Below are 20,845 nucleotides of genomic sequence, written 5' to 3'. Positions count from 1 at the left end.
CCGCAGAGTGAAGGAAAAGCAGCCAACAAGTGCTCAGCATATGAGGGAACTTCTTCAAGACTGTTGGAAAAGCATTCCAGGTGAAGCTGGTTGAGAGAATGCCAAGAGTGTGCAAAGCTATCATCAAGGCAAAGGGTGGCTACTTTGAAGAATATAAACTATATTTTGATTTGTTTAACACTTTTTGGGTTACTACATGACTATATGTGTGTTATTTCATAGTTTTGATGTCTTCACTATTATTCTACAATGTGGAAAACAGTAAAAAAAAAAAAAAACACGAAAAACCCTTGAATGAGTAGGTGTGTCCAAACTTTTGACTGGTACTGTATATATCCTCCAATATATTTGAGTTCTTACTGTATTTGAATACATGGAGGCTCAGTGGACATGTGCAAGGAGACTGTATTGCGTCCGAGGTAAACATTGAATTGAATAAACCCATTGATCCACAGAGTATTTTCTAAATAGTTGTAAGCACTTACAAAAACAACAACCTTTAAAATGTCATGTGGCTGATCGACGGTAGTAATACTCTGAACCAGTTATGAGATGAGTCCATCTATTCCATTTACTTCAGTTGTGCCTTTATGAAGTCAGTTCTCTTCATTCACTACCTCCTGTGGATCGGTTGAAGTTTATTCTTTAGATCATCAAATAACCTAATACATTAAGCTTGCGTTTATTCGATGCCTTCTGTTCCTCCTGCGTCAATCTAAACCCAATTCACTAGGTTTTGCTTTACAAGAACATGGTGGAATCGTATACAGTCAACATTCATGGACAATCTATAGATTACAGCCTCGTATTTACCAATACCTCGTTTTCTAATGTGTTGTTGGAGACAGCGTCTCACGCTAATACTTTAGCCTGGTTAAACCAGACTGAACAGTCCCCTATAGCCTGGTTAAACCAGACTGAACAGTCCCCTATAGCCTGGTTAAACCAGACTGAACAGTCCCCTATAGCCTGGTTAAACCAGACTGAACAGTCCCCTATAGCCTGGTTAAACCAGACTGAACAGTCCCCTATAGCCTGGTTAAACCAGACTGAACAGTCCCCTATAGCCTGGTTAAACTAGACTGAACAGTCCCCTATAGCCTGGTTAAACCAGACTGAACAGTCCCCTATAGCCTGGTTAAACCAGACTGAACAGTCCCCTATAGCCTGGTTAAACCAGACTGAACAGTCCCCTATAGCCTGGTTAAACCAGACTGAACAGTCCCCTATAGCCTGGTTAAACTAGACTGAACAGTCCCCTATAGCCTGGTTAAACCAGACTGAACAGTCCCCTATAGCCTGGTTAAACCAGACTGAACAGTCCCCTATAGCCTGGTTAAACCAGACTGGAACAGTGAACAGTCCCCTATAGCCTGGTTAAACCAGACTGAACAGTCCCCTATAGCCTGGTTAAACCAGACTGAACAGTCCCCTATAGCCTGGCTAAACTAGACTGAACAGTCCCCTATAGCCTGGTTAAACCAGACTGAACAGTCCCCTATAGCCTGGTTAAACCAGACTGAACAGTCCCCTATAGCCTGGTTAAACTAGACTGAACAGTCCCCTATAGCCTGGTTAAACCAGACTGAACAGTCCCCTATAGCCTGGTTAAACCAGACTGAACAGTCCCCTATAGCCTGGTTAAACCAGACTGAACAGTCCCCTATAGCCTGGTTAAACCAGACTGAACAGTCCCCTATAGCCTGGTTAAACCAGACTGAACAGTCCCCTATAGCCTGGTTAAACTAGACTGAACAGTCCCCTATAGCCTGGTTAAACCAGACTGAACAGTCCCCTATAGCCTGGTTAAACCAGACTGAACAGTCCCCTATAGCCTGGTTAAACCAGACTGAACAGTCCCCTATAGCCTGGTTAAACTAGACTGAACAGTCCCCTATAGCCTGGTTAAACTAGACTGAACAGTCCCCTATAGCCTGGTTAAACTAGACTGAACAGTCCCCTATAGCCTGGTTAAACCAGACTGAACAGTCCCCTATAGCCTGGTTAAACTAGACTGAACAGTCCCCTATAGCCTGGCTAAACTAGACTGAACAGTCCCCTATAGCCTGGTTAAACTAGACTGAACAGTCCCCTATAGCCTGGTTAAACTAGACTGAACAGTCCCCTATAGCCTGGTTAAACCAGACTGAACAGTCCCCTATAGTCAGTCCCCTATAGCCTGGTTAAACTAGACTGAACAGTCCCCTATAGCCAGTCCCCTATAGCCTGGTTAAACCAGACTGAACAGTCCCCTATAGCCTGGCTAAACTAGACTGAACAGTCCCCTATAGCCTGGTTAAACTAGACTGAACAGTCCCCTATAGCCTGGTTAAACTAGACTGAACAGTCCCTATAGCCAGTCCCCTATAGCCTGGTTAAACTAGACTGAACAGTCCCTATAGCCAGTCCCCTATAGCCTGGTTAAACCAGACTGAACAGTCCCCTATAGCCTGGTTAAACCAGACTGAACAGTCCCCTATAGCCTGGTTAAACTAGACTGAACAGTCCCCTATAGCCTGGTTAAACCAGACTGAACACTGCGCCCACAAATGTTTCCCTTCAAAAACAAACATTGTAAAAAATGTTCTGCATTCCAGGCTCCAGCCTGAGCTGAAAATGACTAACTCACAACCAACCAACACTTTTGCTGAAACTCAAACGGAAAAGTAATCAGAACAATATAACTACGGCGATGACCAGTACAATGAAATATAACACTTCAAAATCTATTAAACATCCCTGAAACATTTTGGTTGGGTGATTTTATTATCCTTTTTTTGTGTCCTTTTCTGTTTTAGATGATTGTTTTATCGAATGCATACTGTGCTGAAATGAAATCAGAACACGATCCCCATGGAAACGGAATCTGTTCAGTATATTTTTGGAGACTTTGTGTACAAAAAGAGAAAGACAAAAACATAAATGAAATAAAGTGTTGTATTTTATATATAATAGAACATTTCAATATGGTGATATGTCACTAATATATTTATTTACTAATATATTTATCCATTTTTTTTTTTTTGGTCCAGGTTTTGAAAAATACTACATGTTTTCAGTATAGAAACAATATCTATATGAAACTATGTGCCATCACCTGGCTTCATTCCAATTATATGCAAATAAATTATTTTGAAGTAAAAACCTCTGGTGCTGAATATGGTCTAAATTGTATGTAAAAAATGAACCTGTTTTGTCTTGTTGTATTTATCTGACAAATCCCATTGTAAAACTAGGTCATTCAATTCATGTACATTTTTCAGATATATATCAGAAGTATCATTGTGTGGGTCGCTGGTGAGATATATATCAGAATTATCATTGTGTGGGTCGCTGGTGAGATATATATCAGAATTATCATTGTGTGGGTCGCTGGTGAGATATATATCAGACTTATCATTGTGTGGGTCGCTGGTGAGATATATATCAGAATTATCATTGTGTGGGTCGCTGGTGAGATATATATCAGAATTATCATTGTGTGGGTCGCTGGTGAGATATATATCAGAATTATCATTGTGTGGGTCGCTGGTGAGATATATATCAGAATTATCATTGTGTGGGTCGCTGGTGAGATATATATCAGATTTATCATTGTGTGGGTCGCTGGTGAGATATATATCAGATTTATCATTGTGTGGAATTATCATTGTGTGGGTCGCTGGTGAGATATATATCAGATTTATCATTGTGTGGGTCGCTGGTGAGATATATATCAGAATTATCATTGTGTGGGTCGCTGGTGAGATATATATCAGAATTATCATTGTGTGGGTTGAGATATATATCAGAATTATCATTGTGTCGCTGGTGAGATATATATCAGAATTATCATTGTGTGGGTCGCTGGTGAGATATATATCAGAATTATCATTGTGTGGGTCGCTGGCTGAGATATATATCAGAATTATCATTGTGTGGGTCGCTGGTGAGATATATATCAGATTTATCATTGTGTGGGTCGCTGGTGAGATATATATCAGAGATATATATCAGATTTATCATTGTGTGGGTCGCTGGTGAGATATATATCAGATTTATCATTGTGTGGGTCGCTGGTGAGATATATATCAGATTTATCATTGTGTGGGTCGCTGGTGAGATCAGATTTATCATCTGGTGAGATTTATCATTGTGTGGGTCGCTGGTGAGATATATATCAGATTTATCATTGTGTGGGTCGCTGGTGAGATATATATCAGATTTATCATTGTGTGGGTCGCTGGTGAGATATATATATTATCATCAGATATATATTTATCATTGTGTGGGTCCGCTGGTGAGATATATATCAGACTTATCATTGTGTGGGTCGCTGGTGAGATATATATCAGATTTATCATTGTGTGGGTCGCTGGTGAGATATATATCAGATTTATCATTGTGTGGGTCGCTGGTGAGATATATATCAGATTTATCATTGTGTGGGTCGCTGGTGAGATATATATCAGATTTATCATTGTGTGGGTCGCTGGTGAGATATATATCAGAATTATCATTGTGTGGGTCGCTGGTGAGATATATATCAGAATTATCATTGTGTGGGTCGCTGGTGAGATATATATCAGATTTATCATTGTGTGGGTCGCTGGTGAGATATATATCAGAATTATCATTGTGTGGGTCGCTGGTGAGATATATATCAGATTTATCATTGTGTGGGTCAGAATTATCTGGCTGAGATATATATCAGAATTATCATTGTGTGGGTCGCTGGTGAGATATATATCAGACTTATCATTGTGTGGGTGTGGAGATATATATCAGACTTATCATTGTGTGGGTCCGCTGGCGAGATACATATCAGAATTATCTGGTGAGATATATATCAGACTTATCATTGTGTGGGTCGCTGGTGAGATATATATCAGAATTATCATTGTGTGGGTCGCTGGCGAGATATATATTAGAATTATCATTGTGTGGGTCGCTGGTGAGATATATATCAGAATTATCATTGTGTGGGTCGCTGGTGAGATATATATCAGAATTATCATTGTGTGGGTCGCTGGTGAGATATATATCAGAATTATCATTGTGTGGTTCCGCTGGTGAGATATATATCAGAATTATCATTGTGTGGGTCGCTGGTGAGATATATATCAGAATTATCATTGTGTGGGTCCGCTGGTGAGATATATATCAGACTTATCATTGTGTGGGTCGCTGGTGAGATATATATCAGAATTATCATTGTGTGGTTCGCTGGTGAGATATATATCAGAATTATCATTGTGTGGGTCGCTGGTGAGATATATATCAGAATTATCATTGTGTGGGTCGCTGGTGAGATATATATCAGATTTATCATTGTGTGGGTCGCTGGTGAGATATATATCAGAATTATCATTGTGTGGTTCCTGGCAAGATATATATCAGAATTATCATGTGTGGGTCGAATTATCATTGGTGAGATATATATCAGATTTATCATTGTGTGGGTCGCTGGTGAGATATATATCAGATTTATCTGGTGAGATATATATCAGACTTATCATTGTGTGGGTCGCTGGTGAGATATATATCAGAATTATCATTGTGTGGGTCGCTGGTGATATATATCAGATATATATCAGATATTATCATTGTGTGGGTCGCTGGTGAGATATATATCAGAATTATCATTGTGTGGGTCGCTGGTGAGATATATATCAGAATTATCATTGTGTGGTTCCGCTGGTGAGATATATATCAGAATTATCATTGTGTGGGTCCGCTGGTGAGATATATATCAGAATTATCATTGTGTGGGTCGCTGGTGAGATATATATCAGATTTATCATTGTGTGGTTATATATATATATTCTGCCATTTAACTTACAAAAGATAAAAGGTGGAAAGCTGAGGCATTTAATCGCAGTGATCGTAGAATAGAGACATTTCACAGATTGCTTTCAACAACTTGTCCCATACATTTAATCAAAACAGGTGCTACATCTAAATCTCTTTAAGCCCTACAACATCGGACATTCAGTACAACGTATTGAACTTGGCTTTGTTGGTGTGGCCCTACAATGGTGGTGTCATATTAGTTGTAAACGGTGAGGTTGCCCCGAGCATCCTGGTCCTTCTCAATGGCCTCGAACAGAGACTTGAAGTTTCCTGCCCCGAAGCCCTGTGATGGGACACACACACACACACAGACACAGACACACACACACACACACACACACACACACACACACACACACACACACACACACACACACACACACACACACACACACACACACAGGGGTCAATCGATGAAATGTATTTATTAAAGCTCTGTTACATCATCAGTTCATACACTCTAACCACTAGACTACCTGCCGCCCCTACACTCTAACCACTAGACTACCTGCCGCCCCTACACTCTAACCACTAGACTACCTGCCGCCCTACACTCTAACCACTAGACTACCTGCCGCCCCTACACTCTAACCACTAGACTACCTACCCCCCCTACACTCTAACCACTAGACTACCTCCCCCCTACACTCTAACCACTAGACTACCTGCCCCCCCTACACTCTAACCACTAGACTACCTGCCCCCCCTACACTCTAACCACTAGACTACCTACCCCCCTACACTCTAACCACTAGACTACCTGCCCCACCTACACTCTAACCACTAGGCTACCTGCCGCCCCTACACTCTAACCACTAGGCTACCTGCCGCCCCTACACTCTGACCACTAGTCTACATGCCCCCCCTATACTCTAACCACTAGGCTACCTGCCCCCCCTACACTCTAACCACTAGACTACCCTGCCCCCCTACACTCTAACCACTAGACTACCCTGCCCCCCTACACTCTAACCACTAGACTACCTACCGCCCCTACACTCTAACCACTAGGCTACCTACCACCCCTACACTCTAACCACTAGGCTACCTGCCCCCTACACTCTAACCACTAGTATACATGCCCCCTACACTCTAACCACTAGGTTACCTACCCCCTACACTCTAACCACTAGGCTACATGCCCCCCTACACTCTAACCACTAGGCTACATGCCCCCCTACACTCTAACCACTAGACTACATGCCCCCCTACACTCTAACCACTAGGCTACATTCCCCCTCTACACTCTAACCACTAGGCTACCTACCACCCCTACACTCTAACCACTAGGCTACCTGCCACCCTACACTCTAACCACTAGGCTACATGCCCCCTACACTCTAACCACTAGGCTACATGGCCCCCCTACACTCTAACCACTAGGCTACATGCCCCCCTACACTCTAACCACTAGGCTACATGCCCCCCCTACACTCTAACCACTAGGCTACATGCCCCCCCTACACTCTAACCACTAGGCTACATGCCCCCGCTACACTCTAACCACTAGGCTACATGCCCCCTACACTCTAACCACTAGGCTACATGCCCCCTACACTCTAACCACTAGGCTACCTACCGCCCTACACTCTAACCACTAGGCTACCTACCCCCCTACACTCTAACCACTAGGCTACCTACCGCCCCTACACTCTAACCACTAGGCTACCTGCCCCCTACACTCTAACCACTAGGCTACCTACCGCCCCTACACTCTAACCACTAGGCTACCTACCGCCCCTACACTCTAACCACTAGGCTACCTACCCCCCTACACTCTAACCACTAGGCTACCTAACGCCCCTACACTCTAACCACTAGGCTACAGGCTACACTCTAACCACTAGGCTACCTGCCCCTACACTCTAACCACTAGGCTACCTGCCCCCCCCTACACTCTAACCACTAGGCTACCTAACCCCCCTACACTCTAACCACTAGGCTACCTACCGCCCCTACACTCTAACCACTAGGCTACCTATGCCCCCTACACTCTAACCACTAGGCTACCTGCCCCCTACACTCTAACCACTAGGCTACATGCCCCCTACACTCTAACCACTAGGCTACCTGCCCCCTACACTCTAACCACTAGGCTACCTAGCGCCCCTACACTCTAACCACTAGGCTACCTACCCCCTACACTCTAACCACTAGGCTACCTACCCCCTACACTCTAACCACTAGGCTACCTACCGCCCCTACACTCTAACCACTAGGCTACTCTAACCACTACATGCCCCCTACACTCTAACCACTAGGCTACCTACCCCCTACACTCTAACCACTAGGCTACCTGCCCCCCCTACACTCTAACCACTAGGCTACCTACCGCCCCTACACTCTAACCACTAGGCTACCTAGGCCGCCCCCCTACACTCTAACCACTAGGCTACCTACCACCCCTACACTCTAACCACTAGGCTGCCTACCCCCCTACACTCTAACCACTAGGCTACCTACCCCCCTACACTCTAACCACTAGGCTGCCTATGCCCCCTACACTCTAACCACTAGGCTACATGCCCCCCCTACACTCTAACCACTAGGCTGCCTACCACCCCTACACTCTAACCACTAGGCTACCTACCGCCCCTACACTCTAACCACTAGGCTACCTACCACCCCTACACTCTAACCACTAGGCTACCTGCCCCCCCTACACTCTAACCACTAGGCTACCTACCACCCCTACACTCTAACCACTAGGCTACCTACCACCCCTACACTCTAACCACTAGGCTACCTGCCGCCCCTACACTCTAACCACTAGGCTACCTACCGCCCCTACACTCTAACCACTAGGCTACCTGCCATTAGGGGCCCTACACTCTAACCACTAGGCTACCTACCGCCCCTACACTCTAACCACTAGGCTACCTGCCCCCTACACTCTAACCACTAGGCTACCTACCCCCCTACACTCTAACCACTAGGCTACCTACCGCCCCTACACTCTAACCACTAGGCTACCTGCCCCCTACACTCTAACCACTAGGCTACCTACCGCCCCTACACTCTAACCACTAGGCTACCTACCGCCCTACACTCTAACCACTAGGCCACCTAACCACCGCCCCTACACTCTAACCACTAGGCTACCTACCGCCCCTACACTCTAACCACTAGGCTACCATGCCCCCTACACTCTAACCACTAGGCCACCTGCCCCCTACACTCTAACCACTAGGCTACCTACCGCCCTACACTCTAACCACTAGGCTACCTACCCCCTACACTCTAACCACTAGGCTACCTACCGCCCCTACACTCTAACCACTAGGCTACCTACCCCCCTACACTCTAACCACTAGGCTACCTACCGCCCCTACACTCTAACCACTAGGCTACCTACCGCCCCTACACTCTAACCACTAGGCTACCTACCGCCCTACACTCTAACCACTAGGCTACCTACCCCCTACACTCTAACCACTAGGCTATCACCGCCCTACACTCTAACCACTAGGCTACCTACCGCCCCTACACTCTAACCACTAGGCTACCTACCCCCCTACACTCTAACCACTAGGCTACCTACCGCCCCTACACTCTAACCACTAGGCTACCTACCGCCCCCTACACTCTAACCACTAGGCTACCTACCGCCCTACACTCTAACCACTAGGCTACCTACCGCCCCTACACTCTAACCACTAGGCTACCTACCGCCCCTACACTCTAACCACTAGGCTACCTGCCGTCCCTACACTCTAACCACTAGGCTACCTACCCCCCTACACTCTAACCACTAGGCTACCTACCGCCCCTACACTCTAACCACTAGGCCACCTACCGCCCTACACTCTAACCACTAGGCTACCTACCCCCCTACACTCTAACCACTAGGCCACCTGCCGCCCCTACACTCTAACCACTAGGCTACCTACCGCCCCTACACTCTAACCACTAGGCTACACTCTAACCACTAGGCCACCCTACCGCCCCTACACTCTAACCACTAGGCTACCTACCGCCCTACACTCTAACCACTAGGCTACCTGCCGCCCCTACACTCTAACCACTAGGCTACACCCCCCCTACACTCTAACCACTAGGCTACCTACTGCCCCCTACACTCTAACCACTAGGCTACCTGCCCCCTACACTCTAACCACTAGGCTACCTACCGCCCTACACTCTAACCACTAGGCTACCTGCCCCCCTACACTCTAACCACTAGGCTACCTACCGCCCTACACTCTAACCACTAGGCCACCTACCGCCCCTACACTCTAACCACTAGGCTACCTGCCGCCCTACACTCTAACCACTAGGCCACCTACCGCCCTACACTCTAAACCACCTAGGCTACCTAACCACTAGGCTACCTACCCCTACACTCTAACCACTAGGCTACCTGCCCCCTACACTCTAACCACTAGGCTACCTGCCGCCCCTACACTCTAACCACTAGGCTACCTACCCCCTACACTCTAACCACTAGGCTACCTACCGCCCTACACTCTAACCACTAGGCTACCTACCGCCCCTACACTCTAACCACTAGGCTACCTACCCCCCTACACTCTAACCACTAGGCTACCTGCCCCCCTACACTCTAACCACTAGGCTACCTACCGCCCCTACACTCTACCACTAACCCGCCCCTAGGCCACTAGGCACCGCCCCCTACACTCTAACCACTAGGCTACCTGCCCCCCTACACTCTAACCACTAGGCTACCTGCCCCCTACACTCTAACCACTAGGCTACCTGCCCCCTACACTCTAACCACTAGGCTACATGCCCCCCTACACTCTAACCACTAGGCTACCTGCCCCCCTACACTCTAACCACTAGGCTACCTGCCCCCTACACTCTAACCACTAGGCTACCTGCCCCGCCCCCTACACTCTAACCACTAGGCTACCTGCCCCCCTACACTCTAACCACTAGGCTACCTACCCCTCTACACTCTAACCACTAGGCTACCTACCCCCTACACTCTAACCACTAGGCCACCTGCCGCCCCTACACTCTAACCACTAGGCTACCACCCCCCCTACACTCTAACCACTAGGCTACATGCCCCCTACACTCTAACCACTAGGCTACCTGCCCCCCTACACTCTAACCACTAGGCTACCTGCCCCCTACACTCTAACCACTAGGCTACCTACCCCCTACACTCTAACCACTAGGCTACCTGCCCCTCTACACTCTAACCACTAGGCTACCTACCCCCCTACACTCTAACCACTAGGCTACCTACCCCCCTACACTCTAACCACTAGGCTACCTGCCCCCTACACTCTAACCACTAGGCTACCTACCCCCTACACTCTAACCACTAGGCTACCATGCCCCCTACACTCTAACCACTAGGCTACCTACATGCCCCCTACACTCTAACCACTAGGCTACCTGCCGCCCTACACTCTAACCACTAGGCTACCTGCCGCCCCTACACTCTAACCACTAGGCTACCTGCCCCCTACACTCTAACCACTAGGCTACCTATGCCCCCTACACTCTAACCACTAGGCTACCTGCCCCCTACACTCTAACCACTAGGCTACCTACCGCCCTACACTCTAACCACTAGGCTACCTGCCCCCTACACTCTAACCACTAGGCTACCTACCCCCCTACACTCTAACCACTAGGCCACCTGCCCCCTACACTCTAACCACTAGGCTACCTGCCCCCCTACACTCTAACCACTAGGCCACCTACCGCCCCTACACTCTAACCACTAGGCTACCTGCCCCCTACACTCTAACCACTAGGCCACCTGCCGCCCTACACTCTAACCACTAGGCTACCTGCCGCCCCTACACTCTAACCACTAGGCTACCCCCTGCCCTCTACACTCTAACCACTAGGCTACCTACCGCCCCCTACACTCTAACCACTAGGCTACCTACCCCCTACACTCTAACCACTAGGCTACCTGCCCCCTACACTCTAACCACTAGGCTACCTACCCCCCTACACTCTAACCACTAGGCTACCTACCGCCCCTACACTCTAACCACTAGGCTACCTGCCCCCCTACACTCTAACCACTAGGCTACCTACCCCCCTACACTCTAACCACTAGGCTACCTACCCCCCTACACTCTAACCACTAGGCTACCTACCGCCCCCTACACTCTAACCACTAGGCTACCTGCCGCCCTACACTCTAACCACTAGGCTACCTGCCCCCCTACACTCTAACCACTAGGCTACCTGCCCCCTACACTCTAACCACTAGGCTACCTACCGCCCCCTACACTCTAACCACTAGGCTACCTACCGCCCCTACACTCTAACCACTAGGCTACCTACCCCCTACACTCTAACCACTAGGCTACCTACCGCCCCTACACTCTAACCACTAGGCTACCTACCGCCCCTACACTCTAACCACTAGGCTACCTACCCCCCCTACACTCTAACCACTAGGCTACCTACCCCCTACACTCTAACCACTAGGCTACCTACCGCCCCTACACTCTAACCACTAGGCTACCTACCGCCCCTACACTCTAACCACTAGGCTACCTACCCCCCTACACTCTAACCACTAGGCTACCTACCCCCTACACTCTAACCACTAGGCTACCTACCGCCCCTACACTCTAACCACTAGGCTACCTACCCCCTACACTCTAACCACTAGGCCACCTACCGCCCCTACACTCTAACCACTAGGCCACCTACCGCCCTACACTCTAACCACTAGGCTACCTACCGCCCCTACACTCTAACCACTAGGCCCCTTCCGCCCACTCTAACCACTAGGCCACCTACCGCCCCTACACTCTAACCACTAGGCTACCTACCCCCCTACACTCTAACCACTAGGCTACCTACCGCCCCTACACTCTAACCACTAGGCTACCTACCGCCCCTACACTCTAACCACTAGGCTACCTACCGCCCCCTACACTCTAACCACTAGGCCACCTACCGCCCCTACACTCTAACCACTAGGCTACCTACCGCCCCTACACTCTAACCACTAGGCCACCTACCGCCCCTACACTCTAACCACTAGGCTACCTACCGCCCCTACACTCTAACCACTAGGCCACCTACCGCCCCTACACTCTAACCACTAGGCCACCTACCGCCCTACACTCTAACCACTAGGCCACCTACCGCCCCTACACTCTAACCACTAGGCCACCTACCGCCCCTACACTCTAACCACTAGGCCACCTACCGCCCCTACACTCTAACCACTAGGCTACCTGCCCCCACACTCTAACCACTAGGCTACCTACCGCCCCTACACTCTAACCACTAGGCTACCTACCGCCCCTACACTCTAACCACTAGGCCACCTGCCCCCCTACACTCTAACCACTAGGCTACCTACCGCCCCTACACTCTAACCACTAGGCCACCTACCGCCCCTACACTCTAACCACTAGGCTACCTACCGCCCCTACACTCTAACCACTAGGCCACCTACCGCCCTACACTCTAACCACTAGGCCACCTACCGCCCCTACACTCTAACCACTAGGCCACCTACCGCCCCTACACTCTAACCACTAGGCCACCTACCGCCCTACACTCTAACCACTAGGCTACCTACCGCCCCTACACTCTAACCACTAGGCTACCTACCGCCCCTACACTCTAACCACTAGGCTACCCTGCCGTCCCTACACTCTAACCACTAGGCCACCTACCGCCCCTACACTCTAACCACTAGGCCACCTACCGCCCCTACACTCTAACCACTAGGCCACCTACCGCCCCTACACTCTAACCACTAGGCCACCTACCCCCCTACACTCTAACCACTAGGCCACCTACCGCCCCTACACTCTAACCACTAGGCCACCTACCGCCCTACACTCTAACCACTAGGCCACCTACCGCCCCTACACTCTAACCACTAGGCCACCTACCGCCCCTACACTCTAACCACTAGGCCACCTACCGCCCTACACTCTAACCACTAGGCTACCTACCGCCCCTACACTCTAACCACTAGGCCACCTACCGCCCCTACACTCTAACCACTAGGCCACCTACCGCCCCTACACTCTAACCACTAGGCACCTACCGCCCCTACACTCTAACCACTAGGCCACCTACCGCCCTACACTCTAACCACTAGGCCACCTACCGCCCCTACACTCTAACCACTAGGCCACCTACCGCCCCTACACTCTAACCACTAGGCCACCTACCGCCCCTACACTCTAACCACTAGGCCACCTACCGCCCCTACACTCTAACCACTAGGCTACCTGCCGCCCCTACACTCTAACCACTAGGCTACCTACCGCCCCTACACTCTAACCACTAGGCCACCTACCCCCCTACACTCTAACCACTAGGCCACCTACCGCCCCTACACTCTAACCACTAGGCCACCTACCCCCTACACTCTAACCACTAGGCTACCTACCGCCCCTACACTCTAACCACTAGGCCACCTACCACCCTACACTCTAACCACTAGGCCACCTACCGCCCTACACTCTAACCACTAGGCCACCTACCGCCCCTACACTCTAACCACTAGGCCACCTACCGCCCTACACTCTAACCACTAGGCTACCTACCGCCCCTACACTCTAACCACTAGGCCACCTACCGCCCTACACTCTAACCACTAGGCCACCTACCGCCCCTACACTCTAACCACTAGGCCACCTACCGCCCCTACACTCTAACCACTAGGCTACCTACCGCCCTACACTCTAACCACTAGGCCACCTACCGCCCCTACACTCTAACCACTAGGCCACCTACCGCCCTACACTCTAACCACTAGGCTACCTGCCCCCCCTACACTCTAACCACTAGGCCACCTACCGCCCCCTACACTCTAACCACTAGGCCACCTACCGCCCCTACACTCTAACCACTAGGCCACCTACCGCCCTACACTCTAACCACTAGGCCACCTACCGCCCTACACTCTAACCACTAGGCCACCTACCGCCCTACACTCTAACCACTAGGCTACCTACCGCCCTACACTCTAACCACTAGGCCACCTACCGCCCCCTACACTCTAACCACTAGGCCACCTACCGCCCCCTACACTCTAACCACTAGGCTACCTACCGCCCCTACACTCTAACCACTAGGCTACCTACCGCCCCTACACTCTAACCACTAGGCCACCTACCCCCCTACACTCTAACCACTAGGCCACCTACCGCCCTACACTCTAACCACTAGGCCACCTACCGCCCCCTACACTCTAACCACTAGGCTACCTGCCGCCCCTACACTCTAACCACTAGGCCACCTACCGCCCCTACACTCTAACCACTAGGCTACCTACCCCCTACACTCTAACCACTAGGCCACCTACCCCCCTACACTCTAACCACTAGGCCACCTACCCCCCCTACACTCTAACCACTAGGCCACCTACCGCCCTACACTCTAACCACTAGGCCACCTACCGCCCCTACACTCTAACCACTAGGCCACCTACCGCCCCTACACTCTAACCACTAGGCCACCTACCGCCCCTACACTCTAACCACTAGGCCACCTACCGCCCCTACACTCTAACCACTAGGCTACCTACCGCCCTACACTCTAACCACTAGGCCACCTACCGCCCTACACTCTAACCACTAGGCTACCTACCGCCCCCTACACTCTAACCACTAGGCCACCTACCCCTACACCTAACCACTAACCCTAGGCCACCTACCGCCCCTACACTCTAACCACTAGGCCACCTACCGCCCCTACACTCTAACCACTAGGCTACCTACCGCCCCTACACTCTAACCACTAGGCCACCTACCGCCCTACACTCTAACCACTAGGCTACCTACCGCCCTACACTCTAACCACTAGGCTACCTACCGCCCCCTACACTCTAACCACTAGGCCACCTACCGCCCCTACACTCTAACCACTAGGCCACCTACCGCCCCTACACTCTAACCACTAGGCCACCTACCGCCCACACTCTAACCACTAGGCCACCTACCGCCCTACACTCTAACCACTAGGCCACCTACCGCCCCTACACTCTAACCACTAGGCCACCTACCGCCCTACACTCTAACCACTAGGCCACCTACCCCCCTACACTCTAACCACTAGGCCACCTACCGCCCTACACTCTAACCACTAGGCTACCTGCCCCCTACACTCTAACCACTAGGCTACCTACCGCCCTACACTCTAACCACTAGGCCACCTACCGCCCTACACTCTAACCACTAGGCCACCTACCCCCCTACACTCTAACCACTAGGCCACCTACCCCCTACACTCTAACCACTAGGCTACCTACCGCCCTACACTCTAACCACTAGGCCACCTACCGCCCCTACACTCTAACCACTAGGCCACCTACCGCCCCTACACTCTAACCACTAGGCCACCTACCCCCCCTACACTCTAACCACTAGGCTTCCTACCCCCTACACTCTAACCACTAGGCCACCTACCGCCCCTACACTCTAACCACTAGGCTACCTACCGCCCCTACACTCTAACCACTAGGCTTCCTACCACCCCTACACTCTAACCACTAGGCTTCCTACCACCCCTACACTCTAACCACTAGGCTTCCTACCGCCCCTACACTCTAACCACTAGGCCCCTACACTCTAACCACTAGGCCACCCTCAATCAAGAGTTCCGTGTCATTTGCAACGGCTGAAAGTATGAAACCACTGACAGCTTTTTGGTTATCGTCAAGGAGAAGGTCTATGGCGTCTTTGGTGTTGACTTCCTGAGACCGTGGCTAAAGACTTAAACACTGCCCCAGAGTTGTGTGTTCAAACGCCAGCTCCCACGGCCCCAGAACAGGCATAACCTCTGCACATCACTAGACTGTGAAACGTGTGACTGATGGAGCCTGTTCTAACAGGTATTGAGCAGAGACTTTATAAAATATATATATTTTTTTTAACCTTTATTTAAGAAGGCGAGTCAGTTAAGAACCAATTCTTATTTTCAATGACGGCCTAGTGGGATAACTGGCCTGTTCAGGGGCCGCCCCACTTGGTTAGAAACCCAAACGAACAGGGTGAAACCCAATCCACAACTCTACCTCAGTTCCAGGTCTCTCTGCTACAGTCGGTCTTTAATCTGCACCTGTGATAGATTTTCTTATCGTTTATGACTCTGTCTCGTGTTTGCCCTGGGTGGCAGCCGGTAAACAGGTGTTAACACGCGCGAGCGAACACACCGGTTTTATGAACTTACAAGGGTATGTGGGGACTTTGTGTATGTGTGAGAGAGAAAGAGAGAGAGAGAGAGAGAGAGAGAGAGAGAGAGAGAGAGAGAGAGAGAGAGAGAGAGAGAGAGGGGAGAGAGAGAGAGAGAGAGAGAGAGAGATGGAGAAAGAGAGAGGGAGGGAGGGAGGGGGAGAGAGAGACAGAGAGAGAGAGAGAGAGAGAGAGAAAGAAATGGGGGCTATTGGGCAACACTCCCCCTATAAAGGGCTGGGAGAGGGAGTGAGAAAAGGGGGCTATTGGGCAACACTCCCCCTATAAAGGGCTGGGAGAGGGAGTGAGAAATGGGGGCTATTGGACTACACTCCCCCTATAAAGGGCTGTGTGGGAGAGAGAGAAATGGGGGCTATTGGACTACACTCCCCCTATAAAGGGCTGTGTGTGGGAGAGAGAGAAATGGGGGCTATTGGACTACACTCCCCCTATAAAGGGCTGGGAGAGGGAGTGAGAAATGGGGGCTATTGGACTACACTCCCCCTATAAAGAGATAGCAATAGATACGTATACAAGTGAAACCGGGCCACTTTTATAGGTAGTTTTAATTTCACCAAAAAATAATATTTTGACTATGAGAATCTGGCATTTGTGGTTTTTAAATGAAAGGTATTTGAGAATCCCTCGTAATCAGAGGGAAAGCTAATTGACTTCTGGTCTCCTAGTATCTGGTTTTACTTACAAAGTGGTTGTGATGCTGAATGACTGAGAATCTGGCATTTGTGGTTTTTAAATGTTTTTGAGAATCCCTCATAATCAAAGGGAAAGCTAATTGACTTCTGGTATCCTAGTATCACTTACAAAGTGGTTGTGACGCTGAATGACTGAGAATCTGGCATTTGTGGTTTTTAAATGTTTTTGAGAATCCCTCATAATCAAAGGGAAAGCTAATTGACTTCTGGTATCCTAGTATCACTTACAAAGTGGTTGTGACGCTGAATGACTGAGAATCTGGCATTTGTGGTTTTTAAATGTTTTTGAGAATCCCTCATAATCAAAGGGAAAGCTAATTGACTTCTGGTATCCTAGTATCACTTACAAAGTGGTTGTGACGCTGAATGACTTCCAAAAAAAGGGTTGGTCGGTCCTGCACGGGTTTGGTGAAGATTTGGAGCAGGTAGCCCTTGTCATCGAAGTCAACTAAGATTTTCAGTTCCTTGACTCAGCCAAGACAGACAGAGAGAGAATGAATAAGGACATTTGGACACTGAGCTTAAAGTATCTGCTCTGATTTAAATTACACTCAGGCTCTCTCTCAAGTTGTCTGTCCTCGATTCCTTGTGCCTTGCTTCTTAAAGCGGTCAGAGGGGAGGAACCTAGGACTTTTTCCTTCAATACGTTTTGAGAACGGATCGAGAGGAGAGGATGTGAGGAATCGAAGAAAGTTGACTTGAGAAAGAGCCCCCAGTATGTGATTAAAGACATGACGCTCTATATACCTGTAGCCTCTTGAGGTCCTCCTTCACCTTGATCTTGGATGTCTTGAGGTTCTCCCTCAGGCTCTCATAGTAAGCATCAGGGGCTGCCAGGAAGTCCATTCCCCGGGCTCGGAGGTTCACGATCTGTTTTAAGACAGGGTAGATGATCTTTAGCCTGTCACTACTTGCTTAACTCAAGAGAAGAAGACGGGGTGAATGAAGCTGATGGTTATACAGTATTTCCAATGGCTTGCATTTTGCCCTGAGACATAGCTGTATGCCATGGAGTAGGAGGAGTATACAGCTATGTCTCAGGGCAAGTCTTGCCTGTGCTTGCTTACTTAGAATGTCTCCGTTAAAACCTCTTAAGAATCGGGCCCTTTTTTAAAATTTTCGCCTAAAATGACTGCCCTAACTCAGGCCCTGAAGCAAGGATATGCATATTCTTGATACCATTTGAAAGGAAACACTTTGAAGTTTGTGGAAATGTGAAAGGAATGTAGGAGAATATGACACATTAGATCTGGTAAAAGATAATGCAAAGAAAAAAACGATCGTTTTTTGGGAATTTTGCACCATCATCTTTGAAATGTATTATTCCAGCCCAGGTGCAATTTACATTTTGGCCACTAGAAGTGTACATGCATAGTTTCAGACTTATCCAATGAACCATTGCATTTCTGTTCAACATGTTGTATCAAGACTGCCCAAATGTGCCTAATTTGTTTATTAATAACTTTTCATGTTCAAAACTGTGCACTCTCCTCAAACAATAGCATGGTATTCTTTCACTGTAATAGTCTAACTGCACTGTCCAATTTACAGTAGCTAACAAGAATGTAAGCTTTCTGCCCATATAAGATATGTCTATGTCCTGGGAAATGTTCTTGTTACTTACAACCTCATGCTAATCGCATTAGCCTACGTTAGCTCAACCGTCCCGCAGGGGACCTACCAATCCTGAAGAAGTTTTAAAGCTATGAATCTGCATGGATTGTAAATATTCTACTGATATACAGTACCTTTCAGAAAGTATTCACACCCCTTGACTTTTTTCAGTATCGTGTTACAGCCTGAATTTAAAATGGATTACATTGAGAGTGTTGGGTACCTAATAATCCATAATGTCGTAGTGGAATTATGTTTTTCCAAAATGTTTACAAATTAAGAAAACGTGTGAAGTTGAAAAGTCTTGAGTCAATAAGTATTCAAACCCTTTAAGGTAAACTTAAAGAAGTTCAGGAGTAAAAATGTGCTTTTACAAAATCACATAATAAATTCCATGGACTCACTCTGTGTGCAACAATAGTGTTTGACATGATTTTTTGAATGACTATCTCTGTACACCACACATACAATATATGCATTTCGAGCACAGATTCAACCACAGGGAGGATTTCTAATGCCTCACAAAGAAGGGTACCTAATCGGTAAATAAACAAATAAGAATTGAATATCCCTTTGAGCATGGTGAAGCTATTAATTACATTTAGGATGGTGTATCAATACACCCAGTAACGAGAAGATACAGGTGTCCTTCCTAACTTCCTTCCTAACTCAGTTGCCGGAGAGGAAGGAAACCGCTCCGGGATTTCACCATGAGGCCAATGGTGACTTTAAAACAGTTACAGAGTTTAATGGCTGTGATAGGAGAAAACTGAGGATGGATCAACAACATTGTAGTTACTCCACAATACTAACATAAATGACAGAGTGAAAAGAAGGAAACCTATACAGAATAAAAAATATAGTGCCTTTACTTTAGTGCCTTTGCAACAAGGCACTAAAATAATACTGCAAAAAAATGTGTGCAAAGCAATTAACCTTTTTCTTCCTGAATACAAAGTGTTATGTTTGGGGCAAATCCAATTCTCCATATTTTCAATTATAAGTGGTGGCTGCATCATGTTATGAGTATTATTGTAATCTTTAAGGACTGGGGAGTTTTCCAGGATAAAAAAGAAACAGAATGGAGCTAAGCAGAGGCAAAATTCTAGAGGAAAACCTGGTTCAGTCTGCTTTCCACCAGACTCTGGGAGATTATTTCACCATTCAGCAGGACAATAACCTAAAACACAAGTCTACACTGGAGTTACTTACCAAGAAGACAGTCAATGTTCCCGAGTTTTGACTTAAATCTACTTGAAAATGTAAAAATGGTTATCTAGCAATGATCAACAATCAATTTGACAGAGCTTGAAGAATTTAGACAATAATGGGCAAATGTTGCACAATCCAGGTGTGGACAAGCTCTTAGAGACTTACCCAGAAAGACTTGCAGCTTTAATCATTGCCAAAGGTGCTTCTACAAAGTATTGACACAGTGGTGTGAATACTTATGTCAATTAAATATTTCTGTATCTGTATTTAATTTACAATAAATTTGCAAAAATTTCTAAAACAATGTTTTCACTTTGTCATTATGATATA

At 48.2% G+C, this 20,845-nt stretch overlaps 1 protein-coding gene and 1 long non-coding RNA gene across 51 annotated transcripts in view; both read right to left on the bottom strand.

Moving 5' to 3' along the window:
* Positions 1–5,836: 5,836 nt before the first annotated feature.
* hpda (4-hydroxyphenylpyruvate dioxygenase a) overlaps positions 5,837–20,845 on the bottom strand; it is a 28,096-nt gene continuing 13,087 nt past the window's right edge. Inside the window, exons 12-14 of the mRNA XM_052529324.1 lie at positions 18,437–18,559; positions 18,037–18,153; positions 5,837–6,115 (exon numbers count right to left, since the gene is read on the bottom strand). Of these exons, the coding sequence (XP_052385284.1) occupies positions 6,029–6,115; positions 18,037–18,153; positions 18,437–18,559 (327 nt within the window). The 3' untranslated portion in view covers positions 5,837–6,028. The remainder of the gene's footprint in view (positions 6,116–18,036; positions 18,154–18,436; positions 18,560–20,845) is intronic.
* Positions 10,029–16,552, bottom strand: LOC127933045 (uncharacterized). 50 transcript variants are annotated; one of them, XR_008147003.1, is made up of 10 exons: positions 16,208–16,552; positions 15,457–15,552; positions 15,200–15,295; positions 13,903–14,094; positions 13,745–13,808; positions 13,363–13,618; positions 13,110–13,204; positions 12,953–13,016; positions 12,730–12,889; positions 10,029–10,083 (listed from the first exon to the last, which is right to left on the bottom strand). It is a non-coding gene; the product is annotated as an uncharacterized LOC127933045 (long non-coding RNA). The 50 variants fall into 50 exon arrangements; XR_008146970.1 differs by lacking the exon at positions 10,029–10,083 and adding an exon at positions 13,650–13,713 and having other exon boundaries at positions 12,703–12,889; positions 13,363–13,555; XR_008146980.1 differs by lacking the exon at positions 10,029–10,083 and adding an exon at positions 14,853–14,916 and having other exon boundaries at positions 12,703–12,889; positions 13,903–14,030; positions 15,232–15,295.

The sequence above is a fragment of the Oncorhynchus keta genome, chromosome 11, assembly GCF_023373465.1.
Source record: "Oncorhynchus keta strain PuntledgeMale-10-30-2019 chromosome 11, Oket_V2, whole genome shotgun sequence".
NCBI classification, from domain to species: domain Eukaryota; kingdom Metazoa; phylum Chordata; class Actinopteri; order Salmoniformes; family Salmonidae; genus Oncorhynchus; species Oncorhynchus keta.
Note: the sequence above shows the minus strand (reverse complement) of the source record. Positions and strands in the feature narration are given on the sequence as shown.